The 20,806-nt window shown below is 38.0% G+C and overlaps 2 protein-coding genes across 4 annotated transcripts; both read left to right on the top strand.

The window, feature by feature from the left end:
* Window positions 1-1,721: 1,721 nt before the first annotated feature.
* On the top strand, window positions 1,722-6,436 carry LOC145430851 (uncharacterized). Its single transcript, XM_080305827.1, has 4 exons — window positions 1,722-1,922; window positions 3,485-3,599; window positions 4,736-4,814; window positions 6,190-6,436. The coding sequence occupies exons 1-4, from the start codon at window positions 1,838-1,840 to the stop codon at window positions 6,256-6,258; spliced, it is 348 nt and encodes a 115-aa protein (XP_080161953.1). The 5' UTR covers window positions 1,722-1,837; the 3' UTR covers window positions 6,259-6,436.
* A 966-nt stretch (window positions 6,437-7,402) lies between these two features.
* On the top strand, window positions 7,403-16,016 carry LOC145430987 (uncharacterized). Of its 3 annotated transcripts, none has more exons than XM_080306197.1 (4): window positions 7,403-7,597; window positions 8,042-8,180; window positions 8,547-8,619; window positions 8,786-9,072. In XM_080306197.1, the coding sequence occupies exons 1-4, from the start codon at window positions 7,522-7,524 to the stop codon at window positions 8,819-8,821; spliced, it is 324 nt and encodes a 107-aa protein (XP_080162323.1). In that variant the 5' UTR covers window positions 7,403-7,521; the 3' UTR covers window positions 8,822-9,072. The 3 variants fall into 3 exon arrangements, with proteins under 3 accessions (XP_080162323.1, XP_080162325.1, XP_080162324.1); XM_080306199.1 differs by lacking the exons at window positions 8,042-8,180; window positions 8,547-8,619; window positions 8,786-9,072 and adding exons at window positions 15,051-15,177; window positions 15,545-15,617; window positions 15,791-16,016 and having other exon boundaries at window positions 7,428-7,597; XM_080306198.1 differs by lacking the exons at window positions 7,403-7,597; window positions 8,042-8,180; window positions 8,547-8,619; window positions 8,786-9,072 and adding exons at window positions 14,480-14,673; window positions 15,051-15,177; window positions 15,545-15,617; window positions 15,791-16,016.
* The last annotated feature ends 4,790 nt before the right edge of the window (window positions 16,017-20,806 follow it).

The raw sequence follows: 20,806 nt of genomic DNA on the forward strand, positions 1-20,806 counted from the left end.
TGTTCCAGCAGAAAGTTGGGAAACATGTTCTCCTGGTCACAGATATCACCATAAAAGGACAGGAAATTGGAGACTTAGTGATACAAATGGATTAATCTGCCTTGTGTATTTTGGGATAAACCCAATGAAATGAACATTTTCTATAAACAAATACAGCAGTTTCTGTTTAAACTCACCGATTCATCTGTTTATTTGTTTTAGGCAGGATTCAAGAAGTTCAGAAAAGGTATTATGATACAGAAACAACAGTAAGAACAGTTACAGTGTGTTCTTATTTCTCTAAAGTTCTTACAAGTTGATTTTCAAGTCTAGCTTGTATTTTTAGTGCTTTTTCAACCAAAACTCTCATCACTCGAGAGAGCCATTAAGCCATCTCTCTTCAACGGCCACTTCATTAGGTACATGTGTTAAGCTTCTTGTTAATTTTTAATCAGCTCATTATATGACAAAGACTACATTTAGGTATGTAGACATGGTCAGAATTTTCTGCTAACATTTAAACTGAACATCAAAATAACGGAAAGGGGAAAGGCTGGTCTGACTACTTCAGAAAGTTCTGATATGTTGGGAGTTTCCTACACAATCATCTCTAGTGTTTACAGAGAACTGTCTAAAATAGAGAAAATATCCAGTCAGAAACAGTTCTCTTGGTGAACTGCTTCAAGCTGATGGGCAACATTAACTCAAAAACCCACTCATTAGGCTAATGCTTAAGTTCTGCCGAAGAACATCTCTTAATGCATACAAACCTGACTTTGAAGCAGATGAGCTACAGCAGTTGCTCCTGTCTGCAAAGAACAGGAAAATGAGCATCTATGTTGCATCAAAGTTGGACAATAAAAGACTGTAAAAATATTTATTGGTTTGATGAGATGACAGGGTCACAATTTTGCAAAAACAGCATGAAAGCATGGATCCATCCTGCCTTCTAGCAGCAGGTCAGGCAGTGAAGTAATAGCATGGGGGCTTATCACAGTGGAGCATAATTTAAACACCACAGCCTACCTGAATACTGAATAGGAGTACTGTTGCTGACCAGCTCTTTATGACCACATTGTGTTGGCTGTAGCTCAGGTGGTAGACCAGGCTGTAGGTTGGTAGTTCAATGGTGGAGTAGAAATGTGCTACATAAGAACCAGCCCTTTACCATTACATTGGACATCTTCTGATGGCTACTTCCAGCAGGATAACAGACCATATCTCAAAGCTCAAATCACTTCAAACTGGTTTCTTGAACATGATAATGAGTTCACTGTACTCCACAATCACCAGATTTCAATCCAAGCGAGCACCTTTGGGATTGCTGTGCTGATTCACATAATGCATGTGCAGCTGACAAATCTGCAGAAACATTCTGATACTCACACAACATGACATGCAAATGTTATGAGAAATAAAAATGGACCAAATTCTTTGAGGAATGTTTCAGGCACCATGTTGAATATGTGACATGAAGAATTAAGACAGCTCTGAAGGCAAAATCTTGAAAATTAAGTCACTTTGCATGGGAGGAATAGTACAAGGTGGACACCAGAGTTCTCAAAAACGATGAGCTCTTGTCTGAGATACTGAAACGGATCTGCACATATATGGATATGATCCAGTCTTTTCTGAGTGCATGAGTCTTTGTCCTCTGTCTCGTCATTTTGGGTGCATGAGTATTTCCATTCAAAAAATGTTGCGTGACATATATAGTTCCCATATTGTTCCTCTTTTTGTGTGCAGCTACAGTATAAAAGATCACCTTCCTCTGGCTCATTTATCCTCAGACTTTTGCAAATCCTGCACAAAGTAACAGAAAGAACAGGAAGCAGTTTACAGCTGGGACTCTGTCAGCATGAAGATGTGGACGGCCCTCTCTGTCAGCCGCTGGATTTTTCTCCTCAGCCTGTCTGTTGTGATGTTCTTCTCAGCATCTCAAGGTAAGCCTGAACTCATGATTGAATGCAGTCTTATGTGCCATGTTAAACCTCTGCAGGTCTCACTGTGCAATGCAAAACAAAAAAAGGAAATATGCAGAGAAACAGTCAAAAGTTGTGCTTGTGATCAAAAGCGAGAAGGGTTAAATCTCCTACATTTGAGGTTATTAACAGGAGATCAGTAAATAGTCAGTAAACTGGACGTAAATAAATACTGAGAGTAGGAATGAAACCAAAGTAAAAATCCCCAAACAGGTAAAATCAAACGGAGAACATTAGTGGTTTTAAAAATAAGAAAACGGTTGTAAAACCGAGCAGGCTCTGACTGAAATCCCTCATGACTCACTCGAAAGTAAGTTCGGCATTTTGTAGTGCTTTTTAAATTCATACTGAAATCAATGTATCCCACAACACCTCTTAAAAAAGCAGTGTACAATCAATGGTAAGTACCCAAGCACTCCAAACCAACATGCAATGGGCTGAAAAAACACAGCTGCATGAGAGGAATGAAAACAGAGCATCACAACATAAACCACCACAAAGCCTTTTTATGTGATTTGAAAAACACACTCAGCTGGTTTGTTTAACACAAAAAAGCATCTCACAGCTTTTTTATTTCAGCAAAAATATTTGTCAGTATGTAACTGTGGGATAAAATAATGAGAGTAAAGACTTCCCTCTACAGCAACAAGTAAGTAGTGAATGAATGCTTAAATTTGGATGTAATAATCTGTGGGTAGGATGACAAATCTGGCAGGGAACAAAGAGCAGTGTGGATAATAGGAAACACGTGCTACTGCTCAGGGTGGGGTAGGCAATAACAGAAGGCTGGAAATCAAATAAAGACTGAAAGCAGAACAAACAGGGATAACAGTATGTCGCAATGTAGATACTTGTGTTGCCACATTTATATGTAGTCTTCTTCAGTATTCGACGTATTTACTTGTATGGCACAGTCATTTTTCTCGAATCAAACACAGTTAACTGTAATTATTTTGCTAGTTGCTCTATTTTGTGAGCATTTGTTACCTGTTGCGCCTCTAACTATCCACAACATTAAACCTTGAAGATTTAACATGCGCAGACATCAAACAATACAACAAAACATGTTATGTGCAGCTTTGCCAAGCAGCTGCGTCTAGGCCTAAAAATAAGGCCAATTTAGAAGTGCCTAAGTGACTCGAAGACAGTCAGAATTCTGCACTTGTTAGCATGAGCGCTATTAAAAAGAGTTAGAAATTTGAGACACAGCAATGGTGACTGATTTTAAAGTAAAACTAGTGACCCAAACTGAAACAATATCTCATGATTTTAGGAAAATTAACTACTGAATGAGTGTCAAATGAAAGTGTTCGTAGATTAGCCGTCATTTCATACATTTCTTGTCTAGCTGGTTCGATCAGTACAACAGGAAGCCATCTAACCATCAACCACAGTGAAATGGCTTTACATAAGTGCTTCTACTTTTTAGCGCCTCATTCTGGCCACAGCTGACCAAAGAAGAATTCTTGTAATATTGACTAATCTCCTTATTTTTCTCTTTTTCTCTCTTTTCGTCTGTGCAGCGGATTCGGTTGTAGGTCTGTCCTGCTGCCGTAACGTCAGCACCAGGAAGATAGCACGGATCAAATGGTGCTATGAGCAGAAACCACGCGAGGGCTGCAACCACCATGCTTTCTTGTAAGATCATCATAATTTAAACACGCTCACGCCACTCACAATGTTTCCATACATGTAAATATTAAATAGCTGTCTCTGGACTTTTTCTCGCCCAACATTTGCCACCGTGGGCTTCACCGTAAATATAAATAATGTATGAACTTCTTTTCTAAAGTTTAATGTGGTGGGAAGAACTGTTAGTGTGATTCCCACTGTTGATCTTAAATCTAGATAAGAACAGGGGGAAATAAAGATACAATATTGCTGGGGCAGAGGTGTTACATTCAGTTTCACTGATGGCTACACTGAGAAATGACAATGACATCAAGGTCTACCATAGTTTTACAGTGTATTTTCATGTAATTGAAAATAAATGCTCATTATAGCCTTCTTCTGTGCAATTTGGTTCACATATTCGCCCTCAGCAACTCCACAAAACTTTTATAACATCCACCAAGGCAGTTTACCTGTACAGCTTAGCAATGTGAGGAAATTAGATTAGATTAGATTAGATAGAACTTTATTAATCCCTCGGGTGGGTTCCTCTGGGAAATTCGATTTCCAAAAAAGCACAGCACCGACAGAAGTTACAGAGTTACAGAATATTATATATATATATATATAATACACACACACACACACACACACACATATATATATAAATACAGAGACAATATAAATAAATTATACGAAGGGGATAAATAGAATAAATAGGAATAAAAATAAAAATACAAGTGAATTGCACATTTCAAGTATTGAGTCTATTGCAAATTAAAGCAGCCTAAAGTTTTAAAACTTCGGTTGAACAAACATGCTCTTTCCAGTTCTGTAACTTTCTGAAGCTTCTGATTCACATGCATGACTGTGTCTTTGCTGGTAAGTGGAATTAAACCTCAAAAGAAGAAAACAGTAAAAATGAAACTGTTGCGGGCAAGGTAGACATGCAAGCCGCTCTTCACATTCAGTAAAGATGAAGGCTGCACAGTCTGTCACCTCACCTGAAGCTGTCTGTTAGCTAGATTGTTAGCTGCCTTTCCTGCCTACAGCTAAGCAGGCCAAAACTGTAAAGAGGTAATATAGCTATTACCTGGAGGACCAGATTTGACATTAATATCATAAAGTTTGTAACTGACTTTAACTGATGTTTCTGCTCCTAGGATTGCAAACCAGCGCCATAAAGATAAACCGTGGTGTGTCAACCCAAATTCTAAGTGGCTCAAGGACAAAATACAGAAGGTAACATGAAGCCAGACTGTAGATCTGTGTCTGAACTACCAAAAAAGTGTAAATTAGTGGTTCACCTTGTCATACCACATTAAATGGCTTGTGATTTTATTTAATTTCAGATAATTATTTGCGTTGAAATCTGAACCAAAGAAAGTCAATTCAGACCAAGGATAGAGGATTAAGGAAAAATGGAACTTTGTCTTAATCTACTCATCTACACATGAAATTTATGTACATTATTTATTAGCTCTATTAGTAATGTAAATTAGTACAGCCCTGAAATAGCTGAATATTTCTTTTTTTCTGCCGCATTTGCACATGTTATCTAGTTATCGCATAGTTTCAGATGCTAGTCACACTGCAGATTTACATTTTACCACTATACGGTTTGTGGTTTGCCTTTTTATCTGAGATAGTGTCATCAGTGTACTGCTGGAGAGTGGGCACTCATCAGTTCTTTCACCAAAGTTCAGCTGCTTGTAACAAGCTCGTGTCCTTTCAATCTAGAGTTCCCATTTAGCTCATCGACTGTTTTTATGATGTCCTTTAGTTGTTTTGAATATCTTAAACCTGCACTCTTTCTAATGGCCAGCAGGGGGCGACCCATCTGATTGCAAAAAGACTTCTTGTTGTATAAAAGCTGCTCGTTTCAGGTCATATTGGATAGAACAACAAGCTCAATTTGTAAATTGTGATAATGCTGAGAATTAGAAAGATGGATATTCAAAATATGCTCTTTGGTTAACAGCTTTACTCATCATGTCCCATTCCAAAACACCACAATCACCATCGTAGCGATGGATCTAAAACCAATGGGAGACATCACTGTCACAGCTACCATTTAATAATTTCATTCTCCTGTATTTAAACAATATATCAATAAAATTTGGAAGTAGATCATCTCCTTTTTACATGATCAGTGCGATGTGAAAGATTACTAAATGTAATCTTTAACCTCTAGTCTACATCTGTTGTCAACCACTCAGGTTAAAGGTGTAGAGGAGGTGTTTGTGAAGACCTCTCATTAAAAGTTGTCAAAGATGAAAATCACAGGGGAAAGTACTTTTAGGAAAGTACTTTCAGATTTGGCCACAAAAGCTGGTCAACCAATAATGTCATCACTTTAATTAGAGATGCCTGTTGAAAGGAAAGCCCCATAAAGTGAAATGTAGGAGGTTCAAACCACTTGTTAATAAGCGCAGCACCCACATGTTATCAGGTATGAAGCTGGTGGAAGGTGGTGAGGTGGTGAGTCCCCCCTGCTTGATCCGTGGAAAGCTGGTTTCATGGACCGAGGGAACATTTATTAATAAAACGTATTAAAATACTTCTCTGTATGTAATAAACTCGTCTAACTGTATCTTTCCTTTTCCTACATTTGCAGGGAGAATTAAACTGCCCTCAAGATCTGTCATTATTAAATGAAGTTCCCAACAAGCCAACAACAGCATGAAGTAAAACAGCAACGTTTTATCCTGAAATACTATTTATTTCTTTTACATACATATCTATTTAAAATACAAGATATTTTTTTTAAGTAACTGGAAAAATGATCATTGTGGTGGCATTATTTTATTAAGTTGTTGTACATTTCAACAATAAAAGTGTCTTTTTGCATGTTAAAAGGAAAATGTGTCTGTTTGGCATCTCTCTTGTTTGTGTGTGATGGCTGTGCTGACAGAACTTCTGGGTTGATTCAGTTTGATGTGTAAAACAGCAGCATTTAGAACAAATATATGACAAGCAGACGCATTAATTTAAACAGGTGCAAATTTATTGTCCATGTATCTAACTGGGATGTGCATGACTCGTCAATTATACATAAACATGTTGTTACTAGTCAAGATTCATCAACCCAGGCAAAGTTATTGCCATCTCCAGTTATACAGTTTTGGAGCCTGTGAGTGTTTATACACATGTGTGGAGTAAACTCCTAATGTCCACACAGGATAATTTGCTTGATGATGAATGATGCCCTGTACTCTTTAGTGAGCTCTCATTTCATCCAGATGCCGAAGTTCATTGAAGGTAGCATGTTTTTGACCTTACAGCACACCCTGACAACTTTTGTTTTATTAAGATTAATACTACCAAACAAGCAAATCATAGAGAGCAAAAGTCAATGAAAGAAGAAAAAACATCTGACTTGGCTCATCAGTGTCAGTTACATTGTTTCCTCTGTTTTAGTCTTGTATATGAAGTAGGCCATTTTCTTCTCAGAAGGGAAGTTTGATTTCCCAGCATCTGTGCAGCTTTCTTGGTATATTAGCAGCAGCCAGCGTCTCCTCACAGATGGTACCGATATTGCAATTATAAATATGTTATTAAACAACACATATGCAATTGCTTCACAGCAGCTTACTTAGGAACTACTACTCTAAAATGCCCCTTTTGTGTGATGACATATAGTCCATAAATGGACGACATATAGTCCATTTATAATAGATATTATCAGGTATAAAATCATAACAGAAACTTATTAACCTGGAATAAACTATATGACAAACCTCAACACAGTAGGAAGGAAGCTACCCACCACACAACTCTGTGGGAGTTTATTTTTGTGTAAATACATCACCAAACAGCCCCTAATTCACTCACAAGCTACAGTATATAAGATGAGCCGCTGTCACACTTTGACAAGTTCATCAGCTGGTAACAAACCTGCTCACAGCTCAGATCCAGACTCAGATTTGGTGCCTTTCAGCGTCTCAACATGTGTTCGAGTCTCTCCACCAGCCGCCTGATTCTTCTGATCTCCCTGAGTGTGGTGATGCTCATCTCTGTATCAGGTACAGTTTTTATTTCTGGAGTTTGCTCTGTTGTCAAAGTTCAGTAACACCAGCTAAAAGTCTGTTTCTCAACATGGTTATAAATCTATCTGGTCTTAATGCAACTTACTACCTGATAACTAATAGTGTCTAAAGAGACTAAAGCTAGCACAGACTGTAGCAGAGCAGGTGTTTCTGGACAAATTATAACTGACTAAAAGAGGGTTTGGGGTTTTTTTTGGCTACAGGGAGCCACTCTGGACCAATTTAAAACACGACTTCTAGATATGTACCACTGATAAAAGACAGGTGTATTTTTTTCAGTAATGTGATTTTTCATATTACACACAATAACTGGATCAGTAAATTATTTATACAACATCTGAAAGCTCAGTTTATTTCATTCTCCATGATATCTGAAAGGCCCTGAAGAATAATGACAATGTGTGTGATGATGTGCTGCAGGGGCTGACCACGTGGGAAATGACTGCTATGAAAAATATTCTAACAAAGATGTAAAAACCACAACGTTTACACCTAAATGGGCAAAAAACATCATCAGCTGCTTTGAAGACGACAGACCAGGCTGCCTTCATGGCTATGAGTAAGTAGAACTTCTTCTAAATTCACTTAAACCAAATAAAATGTAGAAATGAATTCTTGATTAAAAATCCACAAACACAACAATGAAAATGAGATTTGCACTGAAACCTTGATGTAGCAGATAAATGTTCCCCTCTCTAACATACAGCACTACTGTTTGCTCTGTGATTGTTTCTAATGTGGTGACGTTGGGGAATCTGTGAGTTTGTGCTTATGAGCTTGGAGGAAACCTGAGCTGTTCTCTCACAGCATAATGCAAAATGGACCCTGCACATGTTCAGTTCACAATAAAGTGAAAATGTCCAATCCTTTAATTTGTCTTCCTGTCTCTAAACTTCTTTCTTTATTCTTTTATTTTTTCTTCCAGGGTCAAAACAAGTGGAAATAGAACATTTTTCCTCAGACCAAACACCGAGTGGCTTAAAAGGAAAATAAATGAGGTGAGAAACAAATTATTTATAAAAATGAGGACACAAAGTTTAGAAAAACCATCAGTGACTTTCTATCAAAAGTGTAATATAGGTTATAAAAAGACACTGTGTATATCTGTCTAATGGTGCTTCTCGTTTTTCTTTTCATGTCACCTTCTTACTTTCACCACCACAGGGAACTGTGCTGTGTCCTCCAGCGATTTCTAAATGAAGATGATGGAAACGATGAAGCAAAGTAAAGCAGCAAATGGAAACAGTTCTGCAGATTTATGAGTTCACACTTTTACAGAAATATTTGTTAAGAAATGTTGATTATTGTTTGTAAATTATAGATAGAAATTAAAAACCACTTTTGTTTTCATATTTAGTAAAAATGTCATTAAATATGAATGTTCGATTTTTTCTTATTCTATCTTCAAGCTGTGAACAAAGACAAAATCAATAAAAGCCTTTGAAACTGCATTCTTTAATGGTCTGTGTGATCATTTACTAATTACTGTAAAAAAAAAAGTAACTAATGACATATCACAGCTGTGAGGTGCTGCATGTGAGATGCGAATAAAATGTAGATGTATATAAAATTAAAATGAACACATCAGATACCCCCATGACTCTAGTGGAGGAGAATGCACATTCCCTGTTTATGTTAAATTTCATTCGTTTTATTTCATTAATGCTGGGTTGCAGAAGCAGCAGACTGAGCACAGACACGCATGCCTCCCTCTCCTCAAGAAACACGCACCGTTATCATTCCTTACGCTGCACATGATATTCCCACTCCTCACGCTTTAGCACCTCTCACTACAGATGCCAGTGGAAAAGGTGAGAAAGAGATATAAGAGCAGATGAAACAGGAAGTCAACACACTCAGACATCCTCGCCTTGTTTTAAAACATAAAAACACATTAGGAAAAGACACACCAGTACCTTCTTGATTACAGCTCCTCCTGCAGCCTCCTCACTCTGTCCACTAAATACATATTAGAGGTTGCGACATCTTTCAACTCGGAGTGGGAACAGGCACGATTCAGAGAAAGGAGAACGGTGACTTGTCTTTTATTGCTATAGTGATTGTGGATTCTTGTAGTTACACTTCCTTTGTTCATCTTTAATTCCATATTACTGTTGTGTTGTGTAGGGTTCTATCTTTATGTCTTGTCTTTGTTTTCTCCTATTTTTACAAATAAATCTGGGAAATAAAATTCTCAATCTCTTCAAAGTGGTAGAGCAGCTCACTCAGAGGGTGTACTCGTTAGAAGCCCAAAATACTGGAGCTCTACTCTGAGCACCTTCTGAGACTGAGCCCAGAAACCCTTTAGAGAAAGTTTATTTCCACTGCTTCATTCATTGATATTTTTGTCTGTATCCAACAACATGTGGCCATTTGTGAAGGTGGTGACTACAATCACCGACCCTGTGTTGGATACATAAACCCACCGTTTATCTATCCAGCTATGAATGCAAGAGGTAAGAGGTCATGTTGATGTTGGCAGCACATGACCAATCAGAGACAGGGATACGTAGATAACCTGGACAAGAAAACTAAACATATTTTGCTGAAAATACTTTAGGACCCAGGGGATTAAAGGGAGAGAGTGTAAAGCAGTGGGTGCTCACTGAAAACAGTAACATTTTAGCTAAAGTGTGAAGATTATAAATGAAATTAAAGGTTATAAAAAGACACTTTGTATATCTGTCCAATGGTGCTTCTTATTTTTCTTTTCATGTCATCTTCTCTCTAAGCAACACAGCTACTGGAAACAGTTCTGCTTATTTATTAGTTCAAATATTTTACAGAAATATTTGTTATGAAATGTAGATAGTTTTCATGCAAATTATTGATAGAGCTTTAAAAACAGTTTTGTAGTCATATTTATCTTTTAGTTGTTTTCTAAATGATATTTCTCATGTTTGATAAGATTCATTACAAAACTTGAAACATTCCAGTGCTTTCCACTGTTTGCTCTGATGTAGCTGAGGTGTTAACATAGTTTAACAAACACAATGAAGTTAATGAGTAAATAACGATCATACTTTCAACACACAATGACTTCAGGGTGGCTGTAGCTCAGGCAATAATGTGGGTCACCTACTAAACAGAAGGTTGGTGGTTCAATCCCACTCTGTACACCAACCCAATGTTGCTCTTGGATGAATCCATCAGAGTATGAATGTGTGTGTAAAGGTAGGAATGGAAGCATTTAACAACATCTTAGAAAAAGCGATTAGGTGAATGAAAAAGTTGTGTAAAGGTCTACAAAAGAGTAGAAAAGTGCAACATAAGAACAAGTCCATATACTCAAAATTACTTTTACATTAAATAATTTTCTTTAAAATATAATAAAAATATATAAAAACTATGAATAAAACTGAATTCAATTGAACTGAATTGAAGATGTATTCTATTCTATTCTATTCTAAGATGTGATGAATCCAGGGAACCTCCAGGGGGAGCAATATTTACAGAATTAATTTACAGGACACTGAATAACTGGTTTTGGTTTAGAATTAATTCACATATCCACATAACACTGCATTCTAAAATGCGTGTGCACGTTTAGTTTACACTGTTATGTATGATTAATCTTTGTTTTCTGAGTTACTTTCGTTGCAGCTGCTTCAGTCCCTTGATTAAGGAGCCAATAGGTGGGAAAGGGGCAGAGCGAGTTTCAGTTAGGTCAGTTTTTAGTTATCAGTATGTTTTGTTTTTTCTTTTAACTTTGAGCAGAGTTCTGTTATTTTGACCTCTTTTATGGGCCCAAGATTTTGATTCTTTTTGCCTGATTTGACCAATTATGTTTTGGGGTCACATAAAAATTCCATTTTATCCTTTTTTTGGACTTTAACCTGTGTCTAAGTTTCCTTCGCTGCTCGGTACATCACACAGCCAAACAACTATAAGTGAAATGAACACGGTCCACAGGTGCCAGGCAGAAAAGGAATCATCAAATGTGACGCAACAGCTACATGAACTCTACATGTCTGTGACCAAGATGAACTTAACATGCCAGCTGACCCTGAACAGTTGGTGGCACACACAAGTGTAATATTTTCCACAAAGAAGTCCCTAATACAGCAACATAAAAGGAGTTTGTTTGACAGTCTTCGTTGGATTGACTTTTGAACGACAGGAACTCACTGTATATTTATACTAGTCTAGAATGACTTGTGGAGCCATCTAACCAAGTGTGGGGTCAAAGGTTCAAACAATTGTATATAAACACAAATTCTTTGAGTGTGTAATCAATTTGCTATAAGATGAAATTAACTAGGAAAATAAGGAACAACCCAGAAGGAAACCAGTAGATGACATCACTGTCATGGCTACCTCTGTCTTACTGTCTATGGCAGGCCACTTCTAGCACCGTCATCTCATTGGAGGGCCACTTTAGTGTTCAAGTAGTACAAAAAAAACAAGAAAAGAAAAGAAAACACCCACTAATATTTCCAAAAATGTAATGTTTTGCTTGTTTTAACACGAACATGGTGTAGAGTCGAGTCTTAACAGCTTACTTAGAACTGGGCTCATCAGGCACTCTTTTTGGCTGCAGTGGCCATTATCATAATATATACATGCTTCCAGCTCCCGTTTGTGGTCGCTAGCACCTCGTACTTTTCGACTTTGCTTTTTCTCCCACCATCGCGCTCGCACACAAACAGCGGGAGGGGCAGTCCCACACGTTCTCCCTGCAGCACGGACTACACCGCCCATGCGGCTACAGTCGTAAAGGGCCATGCCTGTAACACTCTGCTCCTATTGCCTTCATATGAAATCATTTTTCAAATAATATTTTTAAAAAACATTTCTTCACATCAATATGCGGGTCACAAGTAGAGGTGATGTGGGCCGCAAATGGCCCGTGGGCCGTGGTCTGTGCTCTTCCACCTGCTTTTTTAAACATATTTTTTCCCCTGAGCTCAAACACTTTATTAATAAAGTTTGGAAATAGATCATCACGTACCTTGTGTTAAAGATCACTAAATGGTAATCTTAAGCCTCTAATTTAAGGTCTGTACCTGTTGACAATTACTAAGTGTAGAAGCAGTTTCTGTGAAGCCCACTCATTAAACACTATTAAAGACAAAGTCACAGGGAAAGTCCTCTTAAATGTGGCCACAGAAGCTGATCACCCAGTAATGTCACTGTTTTATTCTGAGTTGTCTTTGAAAGGAAACCACCATGAATTCAGATGTGGGAGGTACAAACCACTAATAAAATCAACACCCACAGATTAACAGGAACGAAACTGGTGGAAGATCACGTCACAGAGAGTCCCCGTGCTCAGCCAATGGAAAGCCTTTCCACACACCGAGGGAACATTTGTAATAAAACATGTTAAAATACTTCTCTGTATGTAATAAAATAACTAACTTTACCTTTCCTGCTCTCTCTTTTCTTTTCTCTACATTTCAGAGAGGATTAAACTAAAGATTTGTCATTAATAAACTAAGTTGTGCGCAAGTTTCCAACAAGTCAACAAAAGAGTGAAGCAAAAACATTCATTCCCCATCTGTTTATTAGAGATGCGACGGACTACTCAACAATCCATTTAAACCAGAGCTTCCCAAAGTGTGGGGCCTGCCCCCTGTGGGGGAGGGGGGGCGCCGAGCCATTGCAGGGGGGGCACAGTATGAAAAGGAAAAAAAAATGGACACTGCTAGTGATCGATGTAGCGATTCTGTGCTGTTGAGGGGAGCACGGCATGGCATGGGGGAGATGACAATGATCTACAGCCGATCGGGACACAGAACACAATGCGCTTTAAAAAAAAAAAGCATGCAAAATTGCACTAAAAGAATTCGCGAAACAGCGAGGCTTCAAACGGTGAACCGCGTTATAGCGAGGGAACACTGTAACTGTGAAGATAAGTTCCAACATACCCTTCGTAAATACTAACATATAGAGACCCTTGCCCACAATCATTCATGTATTTTTTTTATGTCCCGTGGCTTTTTGTCACGGTTTGTTGACATGCTGTGTAGGTGTGTACTGATATCGACATAATGGGGAAACATCTGGCTTTGACTATTGTTCACCTGTAGTTTGAATGCTGGACATTGGCCTGTTAAATCATAAGAACAGTCACTATACAGAGATGTGCTTCTGAATGTGGACGATGTGTCTTCTGCATGCAGTAATGCAGTTCTGCTTATGTTGAGTGATGTAAACAAACAATCGATCTACACACTTCGAACATCAAAATTGATCATTTGATTTTTTATGACACAGCAGTGGTGAGTGTTCCCACCCTCTGCTCTTTGTTAACGTAATCTTTCCGTTTTCGAGTTTTGGTCATGATTTTTGAGTCCACCTTCGCAGTAGCAGTTGACTGCAAAATAAAGCAACCAGAACCGTACAACCTTACATCTGGTCTTAAAACAGGAAGTTAGCATTTTCTCGTGCACAGGGTCTATAACGTGGCGCACAGCGTGACGTGAAAAAAGGCACATACCTTTGACATTGCGTGACGAACTCTGTATAAGGTGTGAAATAAACCCCAATGGAGTTTGAAAACAAAATATGTGTGTGCGTGTTTGAAGGATGAATAATATTATTTATGAATTGGATAAATAATATATGTTGTCTGACAGCAGAACAACACTTGTTTGACAGCAGCGTACTGCTGCTCCTACTGCTACTGCTGTTAATATTACTACTATAAAATGTCAATACTTGTGGGATGACTGTTCATATATTTCCAGTTTATAGTACACATTATCAGGTTTAAACCCATTACAGACACATTGAGCTGTACAACAAACCTCAACACGAGAAAGGAAGCTGCTCACCACAGCAGTCTGTGGTTGTCGTGTTTCCATCAGTGTTTATTTTTGTGTAAATACATCACCAAACAGCCCCTAATTCAGTGACAAGCTACAGTATATAAGATGAGCTGCTGTCACACTTTGACAAGTTCATCAGCTGGTAACAAACCTGTTCACAGCTCAGATCCAGACTCAGATTTGGTGCCTTTCAGCGTCTCAACATGTGTTCGAGTCTCTCCACCAGCCGCCTGATTCTTCTGATCTCCCTGAGTGTGATGATGCTCATCTCTGTATCAGGTAGTTTTTATTTCTGGAGTTTGCTCTGTTGTGAAAGTTCAGTAACACCAGCTAAAAGTCTGTTTTTCAACATGGTTATCTGACCTTAATGTAACTTTCTAACTGACAACTAACTGTGCGAAAAGAGACTAAAGCTAGCACAGACTGTAACAGAGCAGCTGTTTCTGGACAAATTACTGTCAACTGCATTTAATAAAATCTATATGGTTGATTAAATCCAGTTGTATTGTTGTCAGCTATGTAATTTTTTGAAATTAACATAATAACTGCATCAGTAAATTATTTATACAACATCTGAGAGTTGAGATTGTTTCAGTCTCCATGATATCTTAAAGGGTTTGAAAAATAATGACAATGTGTGTGATGATGTGCTGCAGGGGCTGACTTCGTGGGGAAAACCAGCTATAAAACACATTCTAACAGTGGTGTAATAAACATGTCTACACCTAAATGGGCAAAAAACATCATCAGCTGCTTTGAACAAAACAGACCAGACGGCTATGTGTAAGTAGAACTTCTTCTAAATACAATTTAACCAAATAAAATGTAGAAATGAATTCTTGATTAAAAATCCACAAACACAACAATGAAAATGAGATTTGCACTGAAACCTTGATGTAGCAGATAAATGTTCCCCTCTCTAACATACAGCACTACTGTTTGCTCTGTGATTGTTTCTAATGTGGTGACGTTGGGGAATCTGTGAGTTTGTGCTTATGAGCTTGGAGGAAACCTGAGCTGTTCTCTCACAGCATAATGCAAAATGGACCCTGCACATGTTCAGTTAACAATAAAGTGAAAATGTCCAATCCTTTAATTTGTCTTCTTCGCTCTAAACTTCTTTCTTTATTCTTCTGTTTTTTTCTTCCAGGGTCAAAACACGTGCAGGAAGAACATTTTTCCTCAGACCAAACACCGAGTGGCTTAAAAGGAAAATAAATGAGGTGAGAAACAAAATATTTATAAAAAAAAATGTCAACACAAAGTTTAGAAAAACCAACAGTGACTTTCTATCAAAAGTGTGAAGATTATAATATAGGTAATAAAAAGACACTGTGTGTATCTGTCTAATGGTGCTTCTTCTTTTCATGTCACCTTCTCTCTTTCACCTCCACAGGGAACTCTGCTGTGTCCTCCAGTGATTTCTAAATGATGATGATGGAAACGATGAAACAGAAATATTTGTTAAGAAATTTTGATTATTTTTGTAAATTGTTTCTGGAGCTTAAAAATAGTCCTGTAGTAATATTTATTAAAATGTCATGAAATATGAATGTTTGAAGTTTACTTATTCTGTCTTCAATCTGAGAAGAAAGATAAATCAATAAAAGCCTTTAAGTTCAGATTTATAATGGTGTGTGTGATTATTTAGTACTTGCTGTAACAACATATTCTCATGATGATGTCATGATCTCAGGACACCAGGAAGCACAGACGGCAGAAATCACTTGGAAAAGTTCTTCACGAATACATAAACTATCAACACAAGGACACATAAATGGATGCTCTACAAACTAGAAACACAAAGATTCTAACATAGGAGACACATTAGAGACTACAGCTTGCCTGTTTATGTAATTAGACTTAGACATTAGACTTGGACTGCAAATGACTGGCTCCACTCCTCACACCTTGGAGCCTCCCACTACAGAAGAAAAAGAGGAGATAACAGGATGTTAACACACATCTTTGAAACATTAGTTTTAATGTTTTGTCAGTTAAATGTAAAAAAGAATAATGTGATGTCAGACCTTTTTTAGTCACAGGCACAGAAATAGTGAACTGTAGAAAGTCTGATCAGCTTAAATAACTGAAGCTGTTGATCTTTAGTCCTCCCACTATAGTTTGTGTATTCCAGCTGTGCCACAGTGTTTAGAAGATGTGACTCTCTGTCCTCTTACATGCCTCGTAGATTTCTTAATTCACACGATTTCATAGAGGCAGCTGCTTTTGAAGAATCATCAGTCCTGCGACTGTGTGTGGCTCAGTGTTGTCCAACAAACTGAAGTTGAAGGCCTGATTTTCTCTTTAAAATCCTTTTAAATCATCTGTAGAGAAAATTTGTGAAAGCAGCGGGTGTTCACTGAAAACCAGCATTAACATTTTAGCTAAAGTGTAGATTATTAATGAATTAAAAGGTTATAAAAAGACACTGTGTATATCTGTCCAGTGGTGTTTGTTATGTATATCTTTTCATGTCACCTTCTCTCTAAGCAACACAATTACTGGAAACAGTTCTGTTTATTTATTAATTCACACTTTTACAGAAATATTTGTCAGGAAATTTTGATTTTTATGTAAATAGAGCTTTATAAATAGTTTTGTGGTCATATTTTATAAAAAGCTATTGAATATAAATGTTTGAAGTTTTCTTATTCTGCCTTCAAGCTGAGAGCAAAGAGAAATCAATTAAAGCCTTAAAAATCTGATTTTTGCTAATGCATTGTGTGTGATTATTTAATATTTACTCTAAGTATTATAACGGACAACAAAATACTCATTGTCATGACAACATCATGATCACGGGACACCAGGAGGCAGTATATGGCAGAAGTAAAACTGAACATTCAAAAATCACTTGGAAAGTTATTCACAGATACGTAATACGTGTTTTATTCATACTTTCATTAATGTTGGGTTGCAGGAGCAGCAGACTGAGCACAGACACTCATACCTCCTTCTCCTCAGCCTCCTCCAGCTCCTTTAGGGAAGCACTGAGGCGTTCCCAAGTCTGCCAAGAAACACATGTCTTTCTCATTCCTTAAACTGCACATGATTAACTCCACTGCTCCCATCATAATCCCTCTCACTGCAGAATGCTGGAGAGGAAGTGAGGATATAACAGATATAACAGGACATGAGACATCTTTGTCTGTTAACGTCCTGTTATATCCAACCCATGTCCAAACATGATTTGATGCTCGCACATTGCACTAAGTACAGGGTACTTGCATCGTATTTACCAGTCATGTTATAAAATGATACCAAGATTTCAAATAATCGTGCAAACACTCTATAAGAACAAAATCTTTTAGTGCATTTCTAAATGATATTTCTCATGTTTGATAAGGTTCATTACAAAACTTGAAACATTCCAGTGCTTTCCACTGTTTGCTCTGATATAGCTGAGGTGTTAACATAGTTTATCAAAGACATGGATTAATTAAAGGTTAATGAGTAAATAAAGATCAAACTTTCAACACATAAGTATTTTGGGGTGGCTGTAGCTCAGGCGGTTGTGTGGGTCACCTACTAAATCCCAGTCTGCTACAGTCTGTATACCAACCCAGTGCTGCTCTCCAATGCATCCATCAGAGTGTCTGTGAATGTTAGACAGGAAACATTTAACAGCATATTAGAAAAACTGCTTTTGTGATTGGGTGAATGAACAAGTTGTGTAAAGGGCTTTGAGTACTCAGAGTAGAAAAGCGCACCATAAGAACCAGTCCATTTACCATATTGTTTCCTCTTGAAAAAGGTCAAAGTCCATATACTCAAAATTCATTTTACATTAGTGATCGACTTACATACAAGACTGTGCCACACTAGTGGCCCAGATTATACAGAGTGTCTGGGGGAGGAACATATATTTGTTGACGTTTTCTTGTATTCTTGTAAGGTCTTTTCTTTAACATAGAATAAAAAAATATAAATTATGAATAAAACTGAATTTAATTCAATTGAATTGAAGATCTGATGAATCCAGGTATTCTGAAACTCACTTTGCATGGACAGAAAGAACCTCCAAGGGGAGGAATATTTCCAAGAAACTCCATCATAATCCACTTTTTTAGTTCTAGCTAACACTAGAACTATTAATACTGCAAGTCTTTTCAAACAAAAGATATTTTAGACACATGATGAAGCAGCTCATAATCGAGTCAGGGTTCAAGTTCAAATATTTTATTCGAGCTAAAATATAGTTGCAAAAGCCTAAACAAGACAGCAGCAGAGTAGAAAAGTTATCCAGGATTCTCCCTACTAAAATCTAAATTACAGACCTTGTGCTGCAATCCTTCTTCCCACCATTAAGCATTGAACAGTCAAACAACTACAAGTGAAATGAACACGGTCCACAGGTGCCAGGCAGAAAAGGAATCATCAAATGTGACCCAACAACTAATCAAGGTACATGAACTCTACATGTCTGCAACCAAGATGAAATTAACATGCCAGTTGACCCTGAACAGTTGGTGGCATACGCACAAGTGTAATATTTTCCACAAAGAAGTCCCTATGACACCAACATAAAGGGGATTTGTTTGACAGTCCTCGTTGGATTGACCTTACTCAGAACGACAGGAACTCATGTATATTTATACTACACTAGAATGACTTGTGGAGCCATTTATAAGAAAATGTGGGGTCAAAGTTTCAAAATAAAGACAAATTCTTTGACTGTGTCACTAATTTGTTATACGATGAAATTAATTAGGATGATAAGGAACAACCCAGAAACCACCAGGGCTTAAGCCTGCCAAGTGCTTCATAATGAGACCTGAAACCAGTGGATGACATCACGGTCATGGCTACCACTATCTTTTAATACTGTCTATGGCCCTCCCACCTGCTTTTTTAAACATACCTTTTCCCCAGTGGCAGCTGAACTTCATTCGACCATGGCCTGCAATGACTTTGCCAAATTCTTCACTGACAAAATCCAAAAGATTAGACAAGCAATTGGTACATCAACAGCAGATTCAGGATATATACTGTGTCCACTGAAAAACTGTTTAAACATGATGAAACAGTTTCACCCTATTAACAGCAAAGACCTGGAGGACATCTTAGGTCAACTGAACTCCTCCTCTTGCTGTTTAGATGTCCTTGTCATGGTCCTGGGTTGTGTGACCCAGTGTGTTATGCTTAACCTATTTTGATGTTTATTGTTTGCTTAGGTTCTTTAAGGTAGTCCAGCCCTTTTTGTAATTATGTTACCCTTGCATTACGTCTCCCTTGCCCTTCGTGTGTTTATGTCTGTGTGTCTTGTACTGTCAAGTTCATGCTGTCAGTTATGTCACCTCCCCCTGTACTACGTCTCCCCGGTTCATGTCTCATGTTTCCTGTTTTACTTTGAAGGCCTGCATTCACTGTCTGTGTATTCAGCTCACTCCTCCTGTCCTGTCGTTAAGTTCATGTGTGTCAGCTGCGTTCCCATGTGTGGCCACTTCCCCTGATCATCCCTCATGTGTATTTAGTCTCTGTGTTTCTTACAGTCTGTGTCGCGTCGTCTGTGTTATCTCCCCTACCCCTTGTCATAGTTCCCCAGCCTTAACTAGTCCTAGTTTGTACTTTGTTTAGCCATAGTTTTCCCAGTCTATGTTCAGGTTTTCCCTCAGTTGCTTTGCTGCCTTGTTCCTTAAGTTTTCGGCCCTAAATAAAGGCTCGCCTTCTGTTAAGTCCGGTTTTGTGTCCTCACCTCTGTTTGCTCTTGGGTCCTCCACTCACTCCACACGGTCTGCCCCGGCGGTCCGTGACAGTCCTGCCAACAAGTTCTTTCAAAAAGGTCTCAAAGACTTTGGAGTCAGACCTGTTACAGATCGTCAACTTTTCTTTAATATCAGGTGTGTTTCCAGAACCACTAAAAACTAATTAAACCTGTACTGAAAAAGGAAAACCTTGACAAGACACAAATGAACAACTACAGGCCGATCTCAAATCTCCCATTTTTAAGTAAGATCATTGAAAAAGCAGTTTCTCAAAAGCTCAATCCGATCGTTCAGTCTGACGTCACTAGCCGTGTCTGGGCCTAAACTCCGCTGCAGGTCCATATATCAAATGATCGCTGTGGCATTACTGAGAGTTCAAAAACTGTCTTAAGTCTTTCATCTTTAATAAAATGATCAGCGTTCTGCTCTACCACGTGTAACAACTGAGTTTAACATCCAGGCATCCATGAAAATGGAATTTATGACATTTAACGGAGTTAGAAGTTAGCAGGAAGTTAGCTCGCTAGCTTCCACCTAAATACAATATAGCATATCCTGACTGCGGGGTTTTGGAAACAAATTAAAATGTACAGCTCTGTTATCACTTCCAACATAAATTAAGACAGAAAACTAAACAGCAGTGACGTTTGTAGGGTTACTGAAGTTGGGCTAGCTGGTATATAATGATGTGCTACGTGACTGCT

The sequence above is a fragment of the Astatotilapia calliptera genome, chromosome 9 (assembly GCF_964374335.1).
Source record: "Astatotilapia calliptera chromosome 9, fAstCal68.1, whole genome shotgun sequence".
Classification (NCBI taxonomy): domain Eukaryota; kingdom Metazoa; phylum Chordata; class Actinopteri; order Cichliformes; family Cichlidae; genus Astatotilapia; species Astatotilapia calliptera.